Source organism: Crocodylus siamensis, chromosome 13 (assembly GCF_052110815.1).
Source record: "Crocodylus siamensis isolate JL-2025a chromosome 13, ASM5211081v1, whole genome shotgun sequence".
NCBI classification, from domain to species: domain Eukaryota; kingdom Metazoa; phylum Chordata; order Crocodylia; family Crocodylidae; genus Crocodylus; species Crocodylus siamensis.
In genome coordinates this window covers 35,775,579-35,793,217 of record NC_143407.1, presented here as the reverse complement: position 1 = coordinate 35,793,217, position 17,639 = coordinate 35,775,579, and the positions used below count along the sequence as shown (strand labels likewise).

At 49.0% G+C, this 17,639-nt stretch overlaps 1 protein-coding gene across 2 annotated transcripts in view; it reads left to right on the top strand.

Moving 5' to 3' along the window:
* The window catches only part of VPS53 (VPS53 subunit of GARP complex), a 76,030-nt gene extending 59,548 nt beyond the window's left edge, over window positions 1–16,482 (top strand). For both annotated transcript variants that reach the window (XM_090025503.1, XM_090025502.1), the window contains exons 19-22: window positions 6,566–6,635; window positions 11,692–11,829; window positions 12,050–12,154; window positions 12,472–16,482. In XM_090025503.1, coding sequence (XP_089881629.1) covers window positions 6,566–6,635; window positions 11,692–11,829; window positions 12,050–12,154; window positions 12,472–12,642 — 484 coding nt within the window. In that variant the 3' untranslated portion in view covers window positions 12,643–16,482. The remainder of the gene's footprint in view (window positions 1–6,565; window positions 6,636–11,691; window positions 11,830–12,049; window positions 12,155–12,471) is intronic.
* The last annotated feature ends 1,157 nt before the right edge of the window (window positions 16,483–17,639 follow it).

Sequence of the window (17,639 nt, the reverse complement as noted above, 5' to 3'; positions counted from 1 at the left end):
CTTGGAGTCAATGATGACTCCAAGATCCTTTTCTGCCTCTGTGCTGGCAAGAGGGGAGTTCCCTAACACGTAGGTGTGGTGCCGGTTGTTCCTCCCCAAGTGCATCACTTTGCACTTGCATGTGTTGAATCCCATCCTATTCTCATCTGCCCACCCTTGTGACCTGTCCAGGTCCGATTGTAGCCTGTTGCTTCCTTCTAGTGTGCCCACATCCCCCCACCTCTTAGTGTCATCAGCAGATTTGAACAGGGTGCTTTTTACCCCCTCATCCAAGTCACTGATGAAGATGTTGAACAGCCCGGGCCCGAGGACCGAGCCCTGGGGGACCCCACTGCCCACATCCTTCCAGGCTGAGAAGGACCCATCCACTACCACCCTCTGGGTGCGGCCCTCCAGCCAGTTGGTGACCCATTTGACTGTGCGGGTGTCGACACCACAGTCCCCTAGTTTCTTAATGAGAACGAGGTGAGAGACAGTGTCGAAAGCCTTCCGAAAGTCCAGGAAGACTGTCCACTGCTACTCCTGCATCTAATATTTGGTGATCTGATCGTAGAAGGCCACCAGGTTGGTCTGACGGGACCTGGCACTGATGAACCCGTGTTGGTTGCCCCTAAGCATGCAGTCCCCCACTGGCCCCTCATGGATTGTGCCAGAATAATTTTCAAACAGCTTGCCTAGGATCGAGGTAAGACTAACCGGCCTGTAGTTTCCTGGGTCCTCCTTCTTCCCCTTTTTGAAGATGGGAACCACGTTGGCCCTTTTCCAATCCTCCGGCACCACACCAGAGCACCACGAGTGCTCATAAAGCCATGTCAGGGGTCCTGCAATGACTTTGGCCAATTCCTTTATTACTCTAGGGTGGAGATTGTCCGGACCGGCTGACTTGAATACCTCCAGAAACTCCCTAACTAGTTCCTTACTAACCCTTGGCCCAGGTGTGCCTCTCCTGGGGCCCGAGGGGGGCCCAGCAGGGAGGTGGCTGTTCTGGTCCCTGCTTAGGAAGACAGAGGCAAAGAAATCATTAAACATGTTAGCTTTGTTGTCTGGTGTGACAACCAAATTTCCAAACGTGTCCTGCAGGGGCCCCACATTACCCGGGACCTTCTTTCTACCCCCTGTGTATTTAAAGAAGGGCTTCTTATTATCCTTAATCTGGGAAGCTAGTCCTAATTCCATCTCTACCTTGGCCTTCCTGACTGCCCCCCTACATCCCCGAGCGACTGCAGTATAGTTATCCCTGGTGATGATGACCCCTTCTTTCCGTTGGGTGTTCGCCTCCCTTTTAGCAAGGAGACATTCCCGGATGCCTTTTGTGAGCCATGGAGGCTTGTGTGCCCTCCTGGTCCCTTTGATCCTCATTGGGATTACCTTATGGGAAACATCTTACCCTGGTTATGAAGTTATGTATGAAACCTCATTACCATCATTCGTCTTATAGCAACACACCTTTGGAATGATCAGTGCACTGAGAGGGGGTGTATGTAACAAGAAACAGACCTAGAAGGGCAAAGACAGAGCGGTTGGTTGTGCAAAAAGAGCCATTAAGAATGGAAATGAACATTAAAGTTGTTGTGGAGTGGGCACACTGACCCACGTCTTAGTGTGTCACTTAGTGCTTGACAGGGCAGGAGTGACTGGGTAGCTGAGAGGGCCCGGCGGAGATGCTGGAATTAAGTGCCCACGTTCCATTGCCTACCAGCTGGAGTTGAGCGCTCGGCTCTTGGGTCCCTTGGAAAACTCAGCTTTAAAGGCTTATTGCATGGTTCTTTTAGAGTCCTGATTCCTAAAGCAACATCTGATTTGATGGAGAGGTGTATAGTTTCTTTTAAGCTCCCTTTTCATTTGCCTATATCTCTCTGAATCCTAGTTAGAGCTGCCACCCTCAGAGCTCTGCGCAGCCAGCCCAGCAGACAGTTTGGTGAGAAACCCTGCACTCCTAACACTACCTCCTGGTTCTGTTGTTCATAATAAGCATATCCCTGTGAAGCACATTGTATGGCATTGCCATTATTGTGTGGGTTTTCCATGCGAGGCTTCAGGTTCTATGAGTACTTTAGCAGGAAAGGAGGTAGTGAGATCTCTGGAGAGCTATTAGCTTCAGCAGCAGGGCGGATGGCCTGGGAGTTATGTTCCCTCTTCTATCTCTGGGCACTTATTAGTTTGCATTAAGGAGCAGTTACTGATAAATCACGCTATGACACCCTCTATAATCACTGTTTGAAATGCTGTCTCAGGGCAGATTTATTGTGTTTAAGCCTTCTGTATGGTTACACTTGAATATTATATCGTTAACGTGGTGATAAATAAAAACCTATTTACTCAGCTGTTCACAGCGCAGTCCTAATACCTCAGCTTAGTTGACTCCCTTTTAACTTTATTGCTAAGCGCATACCAGGTTGACTGTGGAGAAAAGCCCCCAGCTCTCCCATCTAGGACAAGCCAAAGTCTTCAGTGAAATGAGGCACTGGATCAAAGATTGTTGTGGGGTGGACCATAGAAACCTGCAGAAAGTGAGATCCACTTTAAAGACTTCTTAACACAACTGTGAGTGAGAGCCAAGGCCCACAGAAGTACAGAGAGTCCTTTAGAAATGAGTGGCTGATGGATCTGTGAGAGGGGAAATTCAGTTTCTGGAGTACCCGGGATGTAGAGGTTTTGCCAGTCTGTATTTGAAATCTTTTTGCAAAGCCTGGATATAAAGAGGTGTATAAATAAGTGGCACCCTGCATGACATCTCAATGTGTGCCTGGGGCCTGCGTCCAGAGAGTACTGGTGTCACAGGCTGGTCTCTCTTTACTTTTCTTGAGCTCCGCAGCACTAAGACCCGTGGACCTGTACATGGCACAGTTATGTCACATGTTGGTGTCTGTATCTTTGTGCCACCACCTTCCTCTTCCATCTCATCAACTTGCACCAAGGCCTGGTGTTGAGTTACGGGACCACAAGGAGGGAAGACTTCTCATGTCACAAAACTTAAAACCCAGGGATGTGAGCTGAATGTGGAGGAAGAGAATTTGCCCTCAGAAATGAGATCACTTCTTAATTTATGTGCTTTTTGACCAAGATGTAACCTTGCCTGCCTTCCCCCTTCTCCCCCACCCACAAGGAGTGGGGAGTAGAAATACACTTGAATTGTAGCCTGCAAGAAGGGCAGCACTAAAGTCTCTGGTCTTATAGTTGTATTGTCTCACTTTTTCCCTTTTTAGATCCAAAATACAACAGGGAGCCAGGGTGGGTGTTGCATAACCTACCATCCTGAGATCATGGGGGGATTAGGACTGAAGAACAAAGTAAAAGAAGCTGTGGTGCACTGTAGGGCTTTAAAAATAGTCTTCCCTCTCTCTTACCCTCAGAAACTCCAGGTTACCTGTCCAGAGTAGAGCAGGGGTAGTTGGAGTGGGAGCCTTTCCAGTGACTTGGGTAGGCTGTGGGGCAGGCTCTTAGCAGAACTGTTTCAAAGGACACTGAGACTCGGAGTGAAGACCTGATCTGAACTTCACAGGGGCTGGGGAAAGTAAGTGATTCTGTATTGCCAGTGACTCGGGATGCTTTGAACAGTGATCTGTAGTTCATCTCCCTTAAGACAGACCTACTCTGGTTACATCTCTGTCCTGCTTAGTGAGGTATTGTGTTTAATGCAACATCAGTGTAAAGGATTAGTAAGGCACAGGCTTGGCAAAGCCAGCTCCTTTTGGATAGGTACCTTTCAAGTACTGCAGTTTCCGTCTTTTAGGCTCCTAATCTGTTTTGCTCTGCTTCATTAATGCCCATGGGACTAGTCTGCTTGTGTGGAGGGTCTGGATGGGATTTTACAGCTAAGACTACGAAGGGGCTGGGCTGAAACTTCAGTGCGCATAAACCACGCAGAGAACAGGCAGTCTTCAGTGAAGGATGAGAGTCGTGTGCTAGAGGAGATCCAGGAGTTGGGGCTGACCTTAGGACTTGGGCTGTATAGACCCAAGTCTTTGGAGAGCTGGGACCCCGTTTGGCTCACGCAGCTCATCTCGTTCTCTCTGCTGGGAATGGGAAGCTGTTTCCAATAAGAAAGGGCATAAAACAAGCTGTGTCCTGGGGTGCAAAGGTCACTCCCTTTGCCCTCCTGCCTTGATTGTGTGTGGCCGTCCTGTGAGGCCTTGACTTTTGTTTCATGTAAAACCACCCCCCACTATTAATGGCTGAAAGGGGGATCTCTTCAGTCCCTTCTGAGCCCCAGCCTCTCTCTGAAACCCTGCAGAAGGAAACGTCACTGCTGTCTCCCACCCACAATGTGGCAGCATTAATCCCAGGAAGCAAGGGCTGGACCTCCATGGAAGATCAAAAGTACAGTTAATCTCTCGCACTCTTCCATTTGCAGAGAGCTGCCACATCCAGAGCTGCTACTGATTGTCTGTTTTATACGATCACGTCAACTCCAGCTGGTCTTGGTGCTCTCTCTGATTGCCCTCTGGGACTTATTTATACACCTGAAAAATGGTCTTCTCAGCCCAGTAGCTTTCATTTCAGCTTTAATGCTTCCCTGAGGCGGGAGACAGCATTTGCTTTCCTCCCATGATTTACTCTTTGTTGCTGAGGATAGTTTTCTCATGTGGCCAAATTGAAAACCATTTGAGGGCAGTCCAGTTGCTTGCTTTTGGTAATGGTTTTAAATTGTTCCCCAACGAGGCTCCTCACTAGGTAAAAGATTGTTTGCTGTGGGAGCCCATAGCCCAGAGCTGGGAAGACAGAGGGAAGGGAGAAGCCTTCACGTGAAGAATCCTTCCTTTGAGCCCTCTTTCACAGAGCCCTCTTTCATTCAAAGCAGCTTTGTGTGCATGAGCTACAAATGCTGTGTGTCATTCTTATGCAAGTCGGGGCAAAAATGAACGGCCTGGCTGAAATAACAGGTGGCAGAACAAGCCAGATGGTGCCCTGGCTTATTGTTTTGCAGGAAGGAAACTACCAGCTTGACATATGCAAAGGGGAAACCAAACTGAATTCAAATCACTGCTGTAAGTAGAGCCTTATGTGGGGGACAGAAAACAGACTAATTAAAAAAAAAAAATCCAGGGCTGAGCCATTACAACCTAAGTTTGCCACACAGTCACGGATGTGGGACGGGACACTGAGCTGTGCAGACATTCAGCTAAACGGAGGCCACATGAAGGAAGCAACATAAGTTAGAAATGAACCAACAAGAGGAAAACCAGGGTATTGTTGATATGGTCCTGACCAGCAGCCTCTTTAAGTTCTTGATAGATACGTTCACAAAGCATGAGCTGGCCAGTCACCGCGTGTTGCACTTCTGAATGCATCTGGTGCTGGGGTTTAGTATTGCAGGTGGGTGGGAGGAATCTGAAGTTACCTGAGTGCTTGGGCCCCTTTCCATTTGTCTGGCAGGGTAATAGGGTCTTCGTGGTGGTGGTGGTGCCGGAATGGCACAAAGAGAGTGCGGCTGATTCTTCACACCCAAGTCTTTTGTTTTCAGCGCGTGAAACTGCAAGATGCATACACCTCTGAAACATGTGCTCGGGGTGTCTTTTGAGTGTGTTTTTATTTTTGGTACACCAAGGTCTCGCATGGCTTCCTGGGTGCCATTTGTGGGACATCATATGTAAATGAATGTAAGGCTTTTCTCCATGGGGTGGGGGCATCTCTTTCCATGTTAAAATGAAATCAGTAATCAAAGCCTAAAATCAAAGTGAAAATGATTCTTGAAACCAGTATTCACTGTTCTGTGTTGTATAGAGCAGTGGTCTCCAAAGTGGGGTGCACAAGACGATTCATTGGGGTGTGGGAAGAAAATATTAGAGCTTCTATTTATATTTATATAAATAGACATATATCGGGAGGGTGTGCTCAAAATTTTTTTACTGATAGGGGTGTGTGATCAAAAAAGTTTGGAGACCACTGTATTAGAGGAGGGTGGTCTCATGTCCAGGCAGTGCCCAAGGGCTCAGTTTTTAGTGTGGCATCTCACTTAACCTCTCTGGATTCAGACTCTTGGTTGTGAGAGAGAGGCAATGAAACTTGTTCACCCTAGCCCTTCTTCTTACCTGTTCCGACTGTAAACTCCTTAGGATAAGGACTTTCCAACTTCATGAACATACAGGATCTTGCACGATAAGGACCTGGACTCAGTTAGGACCTCAAACTCATGCCACAGGGTCTTAATATCTAAATGTCCTTTATAGAATAGGTTCCTGTTGCCATGAAGATACTGAATTTCCCTTCTGTGAACAGGTATAACCCTGATGTGTTGCTGCCTGTTGGTTTTTGATAACTTGTGTGCTTGAATTCACAGTATAATATCTAACTGGATTTTTTTTACAGAGTACATTTATGTACATGATTCCCCATTACCTTTCAGATCAGCACAGTTAAGGGAAAAGAACTCTGCTTGACCCGTTTCTCTATTTCTGGTTTGTTTAACCTGCACAATGGGCCTGTGGTCCATCAGAGAACTGCATACCTTTGCACTTAGGGAAGACCAAGCTGATTCCATTTGCACGGTGTTAGCGTACGCTGTCGTGCGACTTGTGAGTACTGAAATCAAAATATGTAACTTTGCATCTCTTCTTCTTTACAGCTCCTTCATTCCCAAGTTCATCAACCACCTATTCAAGTGCAAACCAATTAGCATGGTGGGAGCAGAACAGGTGAGAGAAACTCGTTGCATCCTGTTGTAGAGATCTCCGGGCTAAGAAGGGTATTCTACAGAGGTCACGAGGTTGCTGAGGAGAGTTAGGGGTTGTTCTGTTTTACCTGAATTGCATTATAAGTTCCAGGTAGCAGTTAGATGATGGGAGCATCCCAGGCTCTTGCCTTTGTTCCCATCTTTGCTGCAACTTGTTGTATGGCCTGGAGCACTTTCCTGTACCTTCTGCATGAGGACCCCAGGAGGCCTGAATTCCTCTTCTGAGCTCTCCCAGTCGCTTCCTCCTGTAGGCGCCTCATTAGATCAGTGCAGGTAATAAAGCACGTGGTCCCTATCCCAGAGGGTAGAACGAGATGAAAGTGCTCATACAGCCCCCAGAACTTCTCGGGTGTGAAGCGTTCCTGACAAGCCTTTGCTGTTTGTGGCAAAGGCTCTTGTGGAAAGAGTGCCTGAAAACTGAAATCACCCTCCTGGCTGGGATCTGGCCCTGACCCATGTCGCTGCTTCCTGCACCACTCCTTACTGTGGTGCAGACGCATGCCAGTGCCCTCTCTGCTGACTCAGAGGCCTTGCTGTGTGACAGTATCGTACGCGTGCTTCCCCCACTCCCCTCAAAGTCCAGCCCAGTGTGCGAGGGGTGCAGAGGGTCCTGGGCAACAGGGAGGTTCATCCACAGTTCATATAAATATCTGTTCCTGAAGGAGGGGCGGCTGCCGAATGCGCTGTCTGTAAGGCAGCGATTCCACCATAAATATCAGTTGACTGCTGTGGCTTTTGCAAACTCCAGTCATTAAAAACCCCAGCACAGCGTAAGAGCAGCCACAATAGGAAGGAGAATCCATTTGCATAGTAAATAGTCTAGAGAGGAGCCAGTGTACGTTGGTTTGTCAACCTGGAAATTGAAGTTTGGCTGTAGTCGTTGCTGTCTTAACGGCAGAAACTCTGATCGGGGACTGAAATTTCCTCCTTCACAAAGCTCACCTCTCAGTTCTGATTGATTTCCCCTGCTTCCCCGCGCGCAGTAATCAGTCAATATCCATAGTGTTCTTAGCAGTTAATATTGTTCCCAATCCCCAGGCATGTTCATGGCCATCCAGCCGTGAAGCTGGTTGGTTAGGAATGTTGCATTTTCATGCGGCTGCTGCTTTGCAACGGTGCTAGGAGCTTTATAACCATGTGAACATTTGCTAGTGACCAGCTGTCTGAATTTCTTCTGTTACTAAATGGCAGGACTCTTACAGGTTTCTAAACTGGTGTCCTGTAGAAAAAGGAGGAATCTTTTGTAACATGGTTGGGCACATAACTGGGAAAACAAAGTGTGACCTTGTAAGAGAGGAAGTAGAATCAGCTTTTGGAAATCAGGTTTGTTTTTAACCTCTTTTCAGAGCTACAGGTATGTTGGTGGTACCAAGTACAGTTCTTGACAGCTTTGCTCGTGTTCGAGGAAAGGAGGCTGCTCTTCTAACAGCCTTTCCAGCATCTCCATAATCTTCCAGGGAGCTGCTTTTGGAACACGCGTGCTGCCGGAGGACCTCTCACTTTTGAAACTTGTCAGGGACGGAGCCAACGTCCTGCTTGTGAGACATGGTAGAGTTTCAGTGCTGCCAGACAGCACTGCATGCCCTCCAAATGACGCTCAGCTAATGTAGAGCTTTAACTTCCAAATTATAGCCAAAAACATACCCCTTTGCGCCTGGGCACTCCAGAGGCGTGAGATCAGTTGCTGATGGACATGTTGCAGTGGTGAGGTGTAATTACCAGGGAATGCTTAATGAAGAGTGGAAGCATAAGAGACAGCTGACATTTTTGCCTTTACTAATTTGTTTCCCGGCTCATGGTTTGTTTGAACAGCTTTGCAGAAGGTAGGTTATGGAAACCTTGTGTGTGTGTTTGTCTGTGGAAAGTTTAGGGAAGAAAGTGTTGTGCAGAAGTGTAGGTTGCTGTAGGAGACCTTGGCTGGCTTGGGAGCGGTGCAGGGCCTATGATGCATGCATTTTGAACAGAATAGGTTGGCACCCTTCCTAGAGCCTTGGGGCTAAGTTATGTAGTTCCCCAGGGCTCCATTTGTGGTTTTCTAGAGCACTGTCTTGGGGGATTTCTGTAGGCATTTGGCAGCAAAGCTGAGCCCACCAGGCTTGTATACACTTTGCTCTGGATGGGTCTCAGCTTTTTGATCTGGTGTAGTGGCCTGAGGGAGACTAACGCAGCCAGGAGTGGACAAGGAGGACTGATTTGGGAGAGGAATGAAACGTGTTGGGGATTGAGACTTAGAGAAAAAGTCTGGAGTAATGAGGAAAGTCAAGAAATCAAGCATGGGAAGAAGAATGCAAGAGAAAAATAGTGAAGTTCAGCTTTTCAGAAAGAAGTGATTCTTGGATGTCCTCGTTTTCAGACAGTGCTGGACACCCTCTCTCAAAACTTGGCCCAGTTACAGTGCGTCAGTTTGGACACCCAAGACAGAGGTGATCCAGCTCAGTCATCCTTCCTTTTATTTTTTTAATACTTAGCATTAGGTTCAATCCACCTGCTTTGAAAACTAGTTAAGTGTCTGGGTCGGTTTTCTCCTTTTAAAAACATGTAAAAAATCAACTTTGCTCTAAGGCTGAGATTTTTGTGCTAAGCTACAGCCGAGAGCAAATCGCTTTGAGTTCTTAACCCTGCCCCGTGCCAGTGTTATAATGACAAATGCTTAGCCTCAGATGTGTGAGCTGGGATGTGACTGATCTCACGCTAAGCAGAGTCAGGTTTCTGCTAGGATGTGCCAGGGCATCCCAGATCCGGCAGGAGGTGCTGCATTTTGGAAGAGGTCTCATCAAAGATCTCCTTGTAGCTTTGCCAAGAGTTTGGGCCTGGAGCACTGCCAGCCATGGGGCCTTCTTTCTTCTCTCCCATCAAGCAGCAGACAGCAAGACATGACCTGAAGGAAGCAAGAAGTGGTGTCATACGCCCTGGGACTCGACTGATGCGTTTCCATTGAAAGAGTGACCTTTTGACGGATACCCTCATGTCAGGGGATGCACATGCCTGGGCAGAGCAGCGGGCTCTCATTACCTTTACGTTCTGGGGGCAGCTGTCAGGTCTGTCACTCTCCATTCACCTGTCTCATGGACTCTTTGTTTGAAGATGTGGCTGGGGGAGATGTGCCTTCAGCTGTCTGCTGTGGACACAGCTGTTTCGCTGCAGGCTGCCTCTGGTGGAAAGGCAGGATCATCCTGAGCAGGAGAACAGTAAATTTCTGACTGGTGCCTTAGAAGGTGCCTGTTGCCAAGGAAGGGGAGGATAAGTCTCTGAGCAGCAGGCTGCCATGAAAGGAAACAGGGTCTTAGAAACAAAAAAACACTCCTGCACTTGTCTAAAATTCTCCCGCTGTTTCCTAATAGAAAGCAAACGGCCCTAGTTGTACAATAAGCCTTATCAGAGACTGAAGGCAGTTCCTAGATCTTGTCAGAAGAACCAGGAGACTAAAGCGATTAACCCACTGCCAGCAGTGAATTTGTGCTTTTTAGTAAAGGGCTTGATTGTTGGTGTGTTGAAATAATGTGCAACCTTTCAGCCCTCTGGTAGCAGGCATTCGAAGCAAACAGCAGCATGAGGCAGTACAGGTTTTTGTTCATCTTCAATCCCCTTTGAATCTGTTTCATTTTAAGTGAGGCTTGCTCTCTTGGCCAGGTTGATTGGGTATTTAGATGCAGTGAAATGGCCCCGTGGGATTTGCAAAGGCACCTGAATAAATTAGGTTCCTGACACCCACCTTGGGTTTTCTGAAAAGCCCACTCATTTCCTGTCTGCGTCTTCTGGTGACAAAATACTTTTGTAAGTCTGACCCTGTGTGCAATGGTTAGTGCAGCCGCATTGCTTTTCAGTGCCCTGCTGCTTTTGGAAACTGCTTTTCTCACCTGCTATTTAATAAAAGCTATGCTAGAATCCAGGCGCTGGCACAGGGTTTGTGTTAGAAATCCTGTCTGCAGGCGACTGACCTGATATCATCAGTTCATCTGGCGCAAGCCTCGAAACAGCCATCGTGGAGTCCTGATAGTCTGTCGCTGTTAACCCCGTCCAGATTTGAACTTCCGTGCACTGCACTGCCCTGGCCCTCATTTTTTGCTCAAGAGCTGTGTTCCTTCATATATGAGAAAAGTCCATGTGGTCCTTGTTCTGTAGCACAAATGTTAATGCCATTCGGTCTGGCGGTTGTAGGGGTTTTTACAGTACTAGTAATGTTATGCAGCCCATGGGAAGAGCAGGCATCCACCTGGCTCCAGGAGAGCCCCTCTGCAGGAAACGTGCTATGGGTCTGGATAGCCTAACAGTTCTTCCTGCCCAGCGTTGTAAAAGCAGATCATACTCTGCTTTGGTGGAAGCACCATGCAGCCTGGATTATTCATACTTCAGCCTAGATGGCCTCTCTCCTGTGTTTTACATCGAACTGGTGTGGTCCCGAAAGCTACGGCGTTTGTGGCAGTAAAGCACTTACCAAGGCTTCCTCTCCCCAGCTGCCAAGCATTTGGAGGTGCTGGTTTAGAGAAAGTCAATATGCACTGGATCCTTTATCCTAACGGTTTGTAAATGCAATGCAGCGGGAGCAGGGAGCTGTCAGCGCATCTACTGTGCCGTAGATTTATTAGTTATGTGAAGAAGACAGTCAGCAAGTGGGTGAATAAATGCAGAACGCTTGGTAGAACGGCAGGTCGGCAGGCAAAGGAAGCGAGGTGTTGAAGTGACTGTAGGAACTCATTAGCATTGCAGCTTCATATCCCCTTATCCTACAAACAGCAGATGATGTTCCTGCATGTGCGCTGAGGGAATGGGGTCATCCAGGTAACATGAGCCCAATACCCAGGTGGGGTAAATTGCAGTCAGTGGAGCTATGCTGATATTCACCCGTGGTGGGGATCTGGTCTTTTAAGTCTCCATGGCGTTAATTCATTCTTCCCATGCCATCAGTGATATCAGTGCCCCAATTGTCAGGGGTCGTAAAGAGTTAAACTTCCACATCCAGGAGCTGAGGGACCTTTGTCTATGAGAACTGTGTGTAACGGAACGGTCAACTGTTACAGCTCCTGCTGGATACTCACTCTCTGAAGATGGTCCTCTTGGATCTGCCTTCCATCGGGTCCCAAGTGGTGAGGAAAGCACCTGCCAGCTACACCAAGATCGTCGTGAAGGGCATGACTCGGGCAGAGATGATCCTGAAGGTAACTGCTCAAGATTCCTGACCTAGACATGCGGGGCTGGCATTGCAAGGGGCCCTCTCTTTGGAAACCAACCTTGCAGAGAGCCCAGGGCACACAGCAGGCTGGGACTTCTCAAGGGATTGGGCACTGCATGTGCTGCCAGGGTGCTGTGCCCGCTGGGTTGCAGCGTGCTGGATTAACGCTTGTCTCCTTCCTGTGTCTTGTGCCCCTCTTTCTGCAGGTGGTCATGGCTCCCCATGAGCCCCCGGTCGTGTTTGTTGACAATTACATCAAGCTCCTCGCCGACTGCAGCACAGACACGTTCCAGAAGATACTGGACATGAAGGTCAGAACCCCTCCAGCTAATCCCGAGCGCCTGGGCAGCCCCTTCGGTTGAAGGCTGCAGGCTTCGAAAGAGGCTTGAGGGGGAAGCAATTTTCAGAGGAAGTGCATCCTCCCACCTCTGGAAGTTAACACTTCTCCCCCCACACCCCTTACAGAGCTGCAGTTCAGCCTGGGGTTCCAGGTGGCTGCATCCTGCCTGTGTGAGAGACAGAGACAAGGAGCTGGATTCCCAGTAGCTCCACCCAGGCACCTGCTCTCGAGGCTTGGTAAGGCTTTGGGCACATCTTAATTGTGCTTTCCTTTTCTGCTTTTCCATAGGGCCTAAAGAGAAGCGAGCAGAGCAGCATGCTGGAGCTGTTCCGCCAGAGGCTCCCTGCCCCTCCCTCGGGGATGGAAAACCCTGGCTCCATCTCTCTGACAGCACCGACGCCTGAGCAGGAGTCCTCCCGCATACGGAAGCTGGAGAAGCTCATCAAGAAGAGACTGTAGGCCAGTGGAGGAAGCATCTGTCTGCCCTGCGGCTGCCTTCTGTCCCATGCACAGCGCCTCAGACCTCCCCTTGTCCTACACTACATTGCCGAAACATAGATGTTCGATCAGTTGGCTCCATGCAGCTGGGGTTGGAAAGGCGACGTGAAGCAGGGTGGAGTGAGTGACACTGGGGACAGTGGGCAGATTCACTTGCTCAACCTGGGGCATTCATAGCTCATGATCAGAGACCGTGGCAGAGCCTGGAAGGTAGGACATGGTTAGAGTGGATCATTTGCCCTAACCCCCAGGGTTTGGCCACTCCTCCAGCATCAAGCTGCAGTTCCCACTTAGACCTCCCCCCACGGCCAGTTTGACTCTATCCTGAAAATGTCAGGACGCCTCTTGCTCCCCATCATGCAGCTGCTTGTTTGTTGAAAAGCAAGATGCAGAGATACCCCTAACAGCTGGGATTCTGGCACCTGCAACTCAGCTGAACCTGGAGCGAGACGCCCACGTGCCCCTCTTGTGATCTGAGGGCTGGCACAGCCATAAACTAGCGAGGAGGATCCTCCTCCCGGGAGAGCAAGGCTGGGGCCAGTTTACAGTGAACTTGCCAGCAGTCTCTGCTGCAGCTTTGAGGCCAAGTTCTCCGTCTGCAGCTTCTTGTTGTCTCCTGCAGGCAGGGCTCCCCCGCTCTCCCTTCTGGGAATTCCCACGCCGTACCTGTCTCCTTCCCCCACTAAGGGCTGGAACAAGCCAGCCATCCGGCAGAACCGTCTCCCCGTGCTCTTGGCCACCTGTTTCATTCCAGGCTGTGGGTGTACTCCCTTGGTGCCGGCGCTGCCCTGCAGGGAGAGCTACTAGAAATGGGAGTTGTAATTAGCAGCCTGCTGCTGCCAGGGTTTGTTGGCAGGGTGGAGCTCACTCTTCAGATTTAAACCGGAAGGGCCCCACTCCTAATGCTAGCCCTGCTGTAACCGGACAGAGCAGGCTGTTGGATTGGGGCCAGCCTAAGGGAGAGGAGGATTAGACTCTAAATATCCAAGCCCAGGCTGTTTTACAGCAACTTTTGGAGTCAGAGCACTAGCTGATCTCGGAGGGAGCAGGCAGGTGGGTGGAGCACAAGGCCAAAACATTAGCAGGGAAGAACTGCTCTACTTTTCAGGGGATCCGTAAGCGAGAGACCCAGTCACGTTGTTACTGCCTCTGGATCTCTCCCTAACCTCCCCTGTGCCTTTTCCTTGTCACCCTAAAAGCGTTTCCCGCCTGAGCTGATGTGACAAGACCACATGGATTTCCATGGCCAAAGAATCCTTGTGCACCTTCCTGGCTGTAATCCCAGCTTTCCCTCTGTCCCGTGGGATGGGTGGTTGCTGCAGCTGGCTGGCGGCTGCCTTGGGAGAGTCGCACTCCATGGCACACTTGGGTTTCTCTTTGTGGCAGCACTGCTGTGGGGGCTGCTGTACAGACAGGCTTTCAGTGTTCACAGCCACAGTTCAGGGGCATAGAGCTCACCTGAGGCAGGGCCACGAGGGGCGTGCACTCCAGATCAAGCATGGGTTCATTTTAACTGAACTCTGCTCATACAAACCCACAAAGTCTCAGTGAAACTCACATTCCCCCTTGTACCGCCACACTTCATCCCTCTTCCCCTTCTGAGAAGTTTTGCTTTTTAGGCTGAAAATCTGGCCTAATGCCAGGTTTCCTGGTCATCTTTTTGTTCTGTCCCACCCCTCCCTCACCTCCCCGTTTCTGCCTTGTGCACAGAGGTGGGGGATCCGTGGCTGGCCCAGGGATGGATCTGGTGTCTGTGCCAGCTGCTGAGGGCTTGCTGATATAGGCTGAGAGAGCAAAAGCAGTTTGGGGTGGGGTAGGTGTCTGGGTTCTGCACTAAGTAACCAAGTGATCTGCTAAAAGAGCCAGCCAGTGACCTAAAGCTGAGCTGGACTTTGGCTTACAGCTGCACCCGCTTCTAGCCATCTGCTCTGACCATTGTTAGCCACTGTCTGCACTTCTGGGTTTCTCTTCTCCAGACCTGTTTGCTGCGCCCCTACCCTGAAGCCAGCTGTTCTCATCACCGAGCACTAGCACTCCTCATCTCCTCGCTGAAACCTTTCCCTAACGCTCAAGCACTGAACAGATGTGACATATTTGCTCTGGACCTGCCGTGCTTCCTTTGCCCTGTGCACTTGCACCCTACAGGGGAGCAAACTCTCGGCGTTCCTTTGGTCTCAGCAGCTGGTACACACGGGTGCACTGTGCTGGAGGCACTTCTTCCTCTTGTAGGCTTTGCAAGGTCTTCTGAAGCATGGTTCTCAGTTTGATGCAGAAGACTTGGGAAAGGTTCCATAATTGTCCTTCATTTCCTTTTGGACGTGGGAAGTGTTGCTCCCCTTTGATTGCACGCCAGCTTGGAATAGCTCTGTCGGAAAAGGAACTTTGGCGGCTTCATTTAATTAGCAGATAAAATCTCAATCCCTGCTTCAAAGGAAAGAAAACTGACATTTTTGGGTCCTCTGCTTGGGGGACAACATGGACCTGGCTTCAGAGGATGGCTGCTCAGTAGCTTCAGAAAGCTCAGGCACCTGGGATGATTCAGGTTGCAAATCAGAAACAGAAGCATGCAATCCCTTCCCCAGGTACCTGTACCTCCACTTATCCCCCAGACTTCCCTGACCAACAAGGCAGGGGTGGGAGAGTCCATTTTGTGCCCAGGTTGGTGGTGATTTTGCAAGATGAATACATCAGTCTTTGTTCTGCTTGTAGACGAGCTGACAGAAGATAGAGTTAGTCAGCTAGTGGTTACATACCCTTGCTGATCACTACCGTTAACCTAAGATCTGACGCTTGCATGATGTGCGTGGCACTGGGATGCATGCGTGAAACTTGCTGACACTAGGAAACCTCTAGAATTGGCCCACCCGGATGGCCTCTGGGTCCGGGGTGCTGGGTGAGGTGCTGGGAGCCCTGGCATAGACAAGTGGCTGTCTACAGTAGGGCTCCCACACTGCTGTACTAATTTTTGGCAAAGAGGGGTGACAACAGGCCCTGGTTACACGAACGTCTGAACTGCCTCGGGCAGCATTGCTGATTCGCAGCACTGTCCCAAGGTGCCTTTTCTTGTGTTCTAGCTCATCGTCCAGGGAGCTGTGCGTTCGCTTGGAACAGAGCAGTTGGCAAAAAGCAGCCCGAGAGAGGAGGATGTGCACGTGCCTCCCGTTTATAGCCAGCCCTTCCTGAAGAACAGATAAACCCCAGGGGGCGTTTGCAGGGCAAGGTATTAATTTATGAGGGACCGCCAAATGCAGTGACCATTACAGATGAAACGTAAGGGACGTGCATCGGGGCAGTTCCTACTTGCTGGACTAAAAGCACGTTTCAGATTATTCATTCCCTCGCAGTGACCATTAGCAGTAGTTGTGGCCAGGTCCGTGAATCTCTTGTGAATGGTTGGGGACCAACTCCAAATGGTTTTCGCATTTCTTTCCCTGGAAGACTCCACGGAGAGAATTATCTCTGCATGTCAGAGTTGTAAAGATAACGGGAGAGAAAGAAAGGTTAAAATGAAAAAACAATCTTAAAAAAACAAAAATAAAATGTTCTGATTGTGGGTGGGTTGAACTGTACCTTGTAAAAGATGTGCTTGCATTTTTCTACTTTGATTTGAAATGTTCTTCCTTTGTTCTTGTGTATTTATCGCTCTGGGTGCTTTGGGAAATAGAAACGCGAGATGCTTGAGTTGCACATGTTCTGAAGATAACGGAAACCTGTTTCTGTACAAAAGGCTTTCTGCCCAGGAAATAATTTGTGTGTGTATGTCGGAACGTGACACTACAGCTAATTAAAACATTACTCGTAGCTGTGTTTTGCATGTAGTTTTTAACAGCTGATGGGGGCAAATTGGGTTGAGGTGGCTCTGCGGCAGGAAGCTGAAACCCTCTGTGCTCTCGTGCACACACATTGCAGCTTTTGTCCTGAGGGTTTTTGACCATGAAGGAATTGTATCGCTGTCTTAGGGGATGTGTTCCCCATGGACTGTTGTCTGATGCATTTATTCCTCTTGTCATGGCTCAGATGATATAGTAAGACACCTGTGGCCTTGTAAGCTTGCATAATAAACCTTGCTTTTCTCCTTTATTCCCTTGCTCAGCAGGCAGTGTTTCCTTCCTGTCGTCTTTCCCACCTCCCAGATTTCTGTGGCCCCAGAGAAGTGACCTTTTGCTGACGGCACTCCTGCTCCTAGGAGCAAAGCCAGTGGGATTCTTCCATCACCGGCCATAGGGAGGCAGTCCAGGAAAGTAACTTTGTGTTCTTTGGTAATTGGATGATGAATTGTAATGACCCAGCTGTAACTTCTGGAAAAATTTCTCTGGAGCCTAAGTCTCCTTTGATGATAATGAAGAGCTGGTGACTTTCAGAATACAATAGAGAGCATTTTCATATTGAGCTGTTTATTTTGCACTGACAATTAGTGACTCATTTATTTTTCCAATATAACCTTCCCTTGGCCCTGCCTCCGTCCATCCGTTAGGCAGAAGAAAATCAGGGGGAGGCAATAAATGTGCGTGCTGATCTAGTTCTTTCACTGAGCTTAGAGGTGAACAGGACCAGCAGGGTTATAATATATGAATCATCGGGTAGGTGGGAAGGGGGCCGCAGAAACCAGGTTGCTATCAGCTGGCTATATAAGATGGTTGGCACTTGAATCTGTACTTAGAAAATGAGCTGAAATGTTTTAACTTGGGTTGTGTCAAAAACTGTGTGTGTGTTGCTTTAGGTGGAGCTAGCTATACCACCTACTGTTAAGGGTGTCCAATAAAACCCTCTTTCCATTTGCTGATAACGTTGCCAAACTTGTAAGCATTTGGGCTGATTTTTTTTCCATGCTGGGCCTCAGGCCCCCCCCCCTTTTTTTTCTTTCTTTCTTTCATTCATTCATTTATTTATTTGAAAAATCAGCCAAAACCATCCAGTCATTTCCAAGAGGCAGGTGAGGGAAAAACAAGATGGTTTTG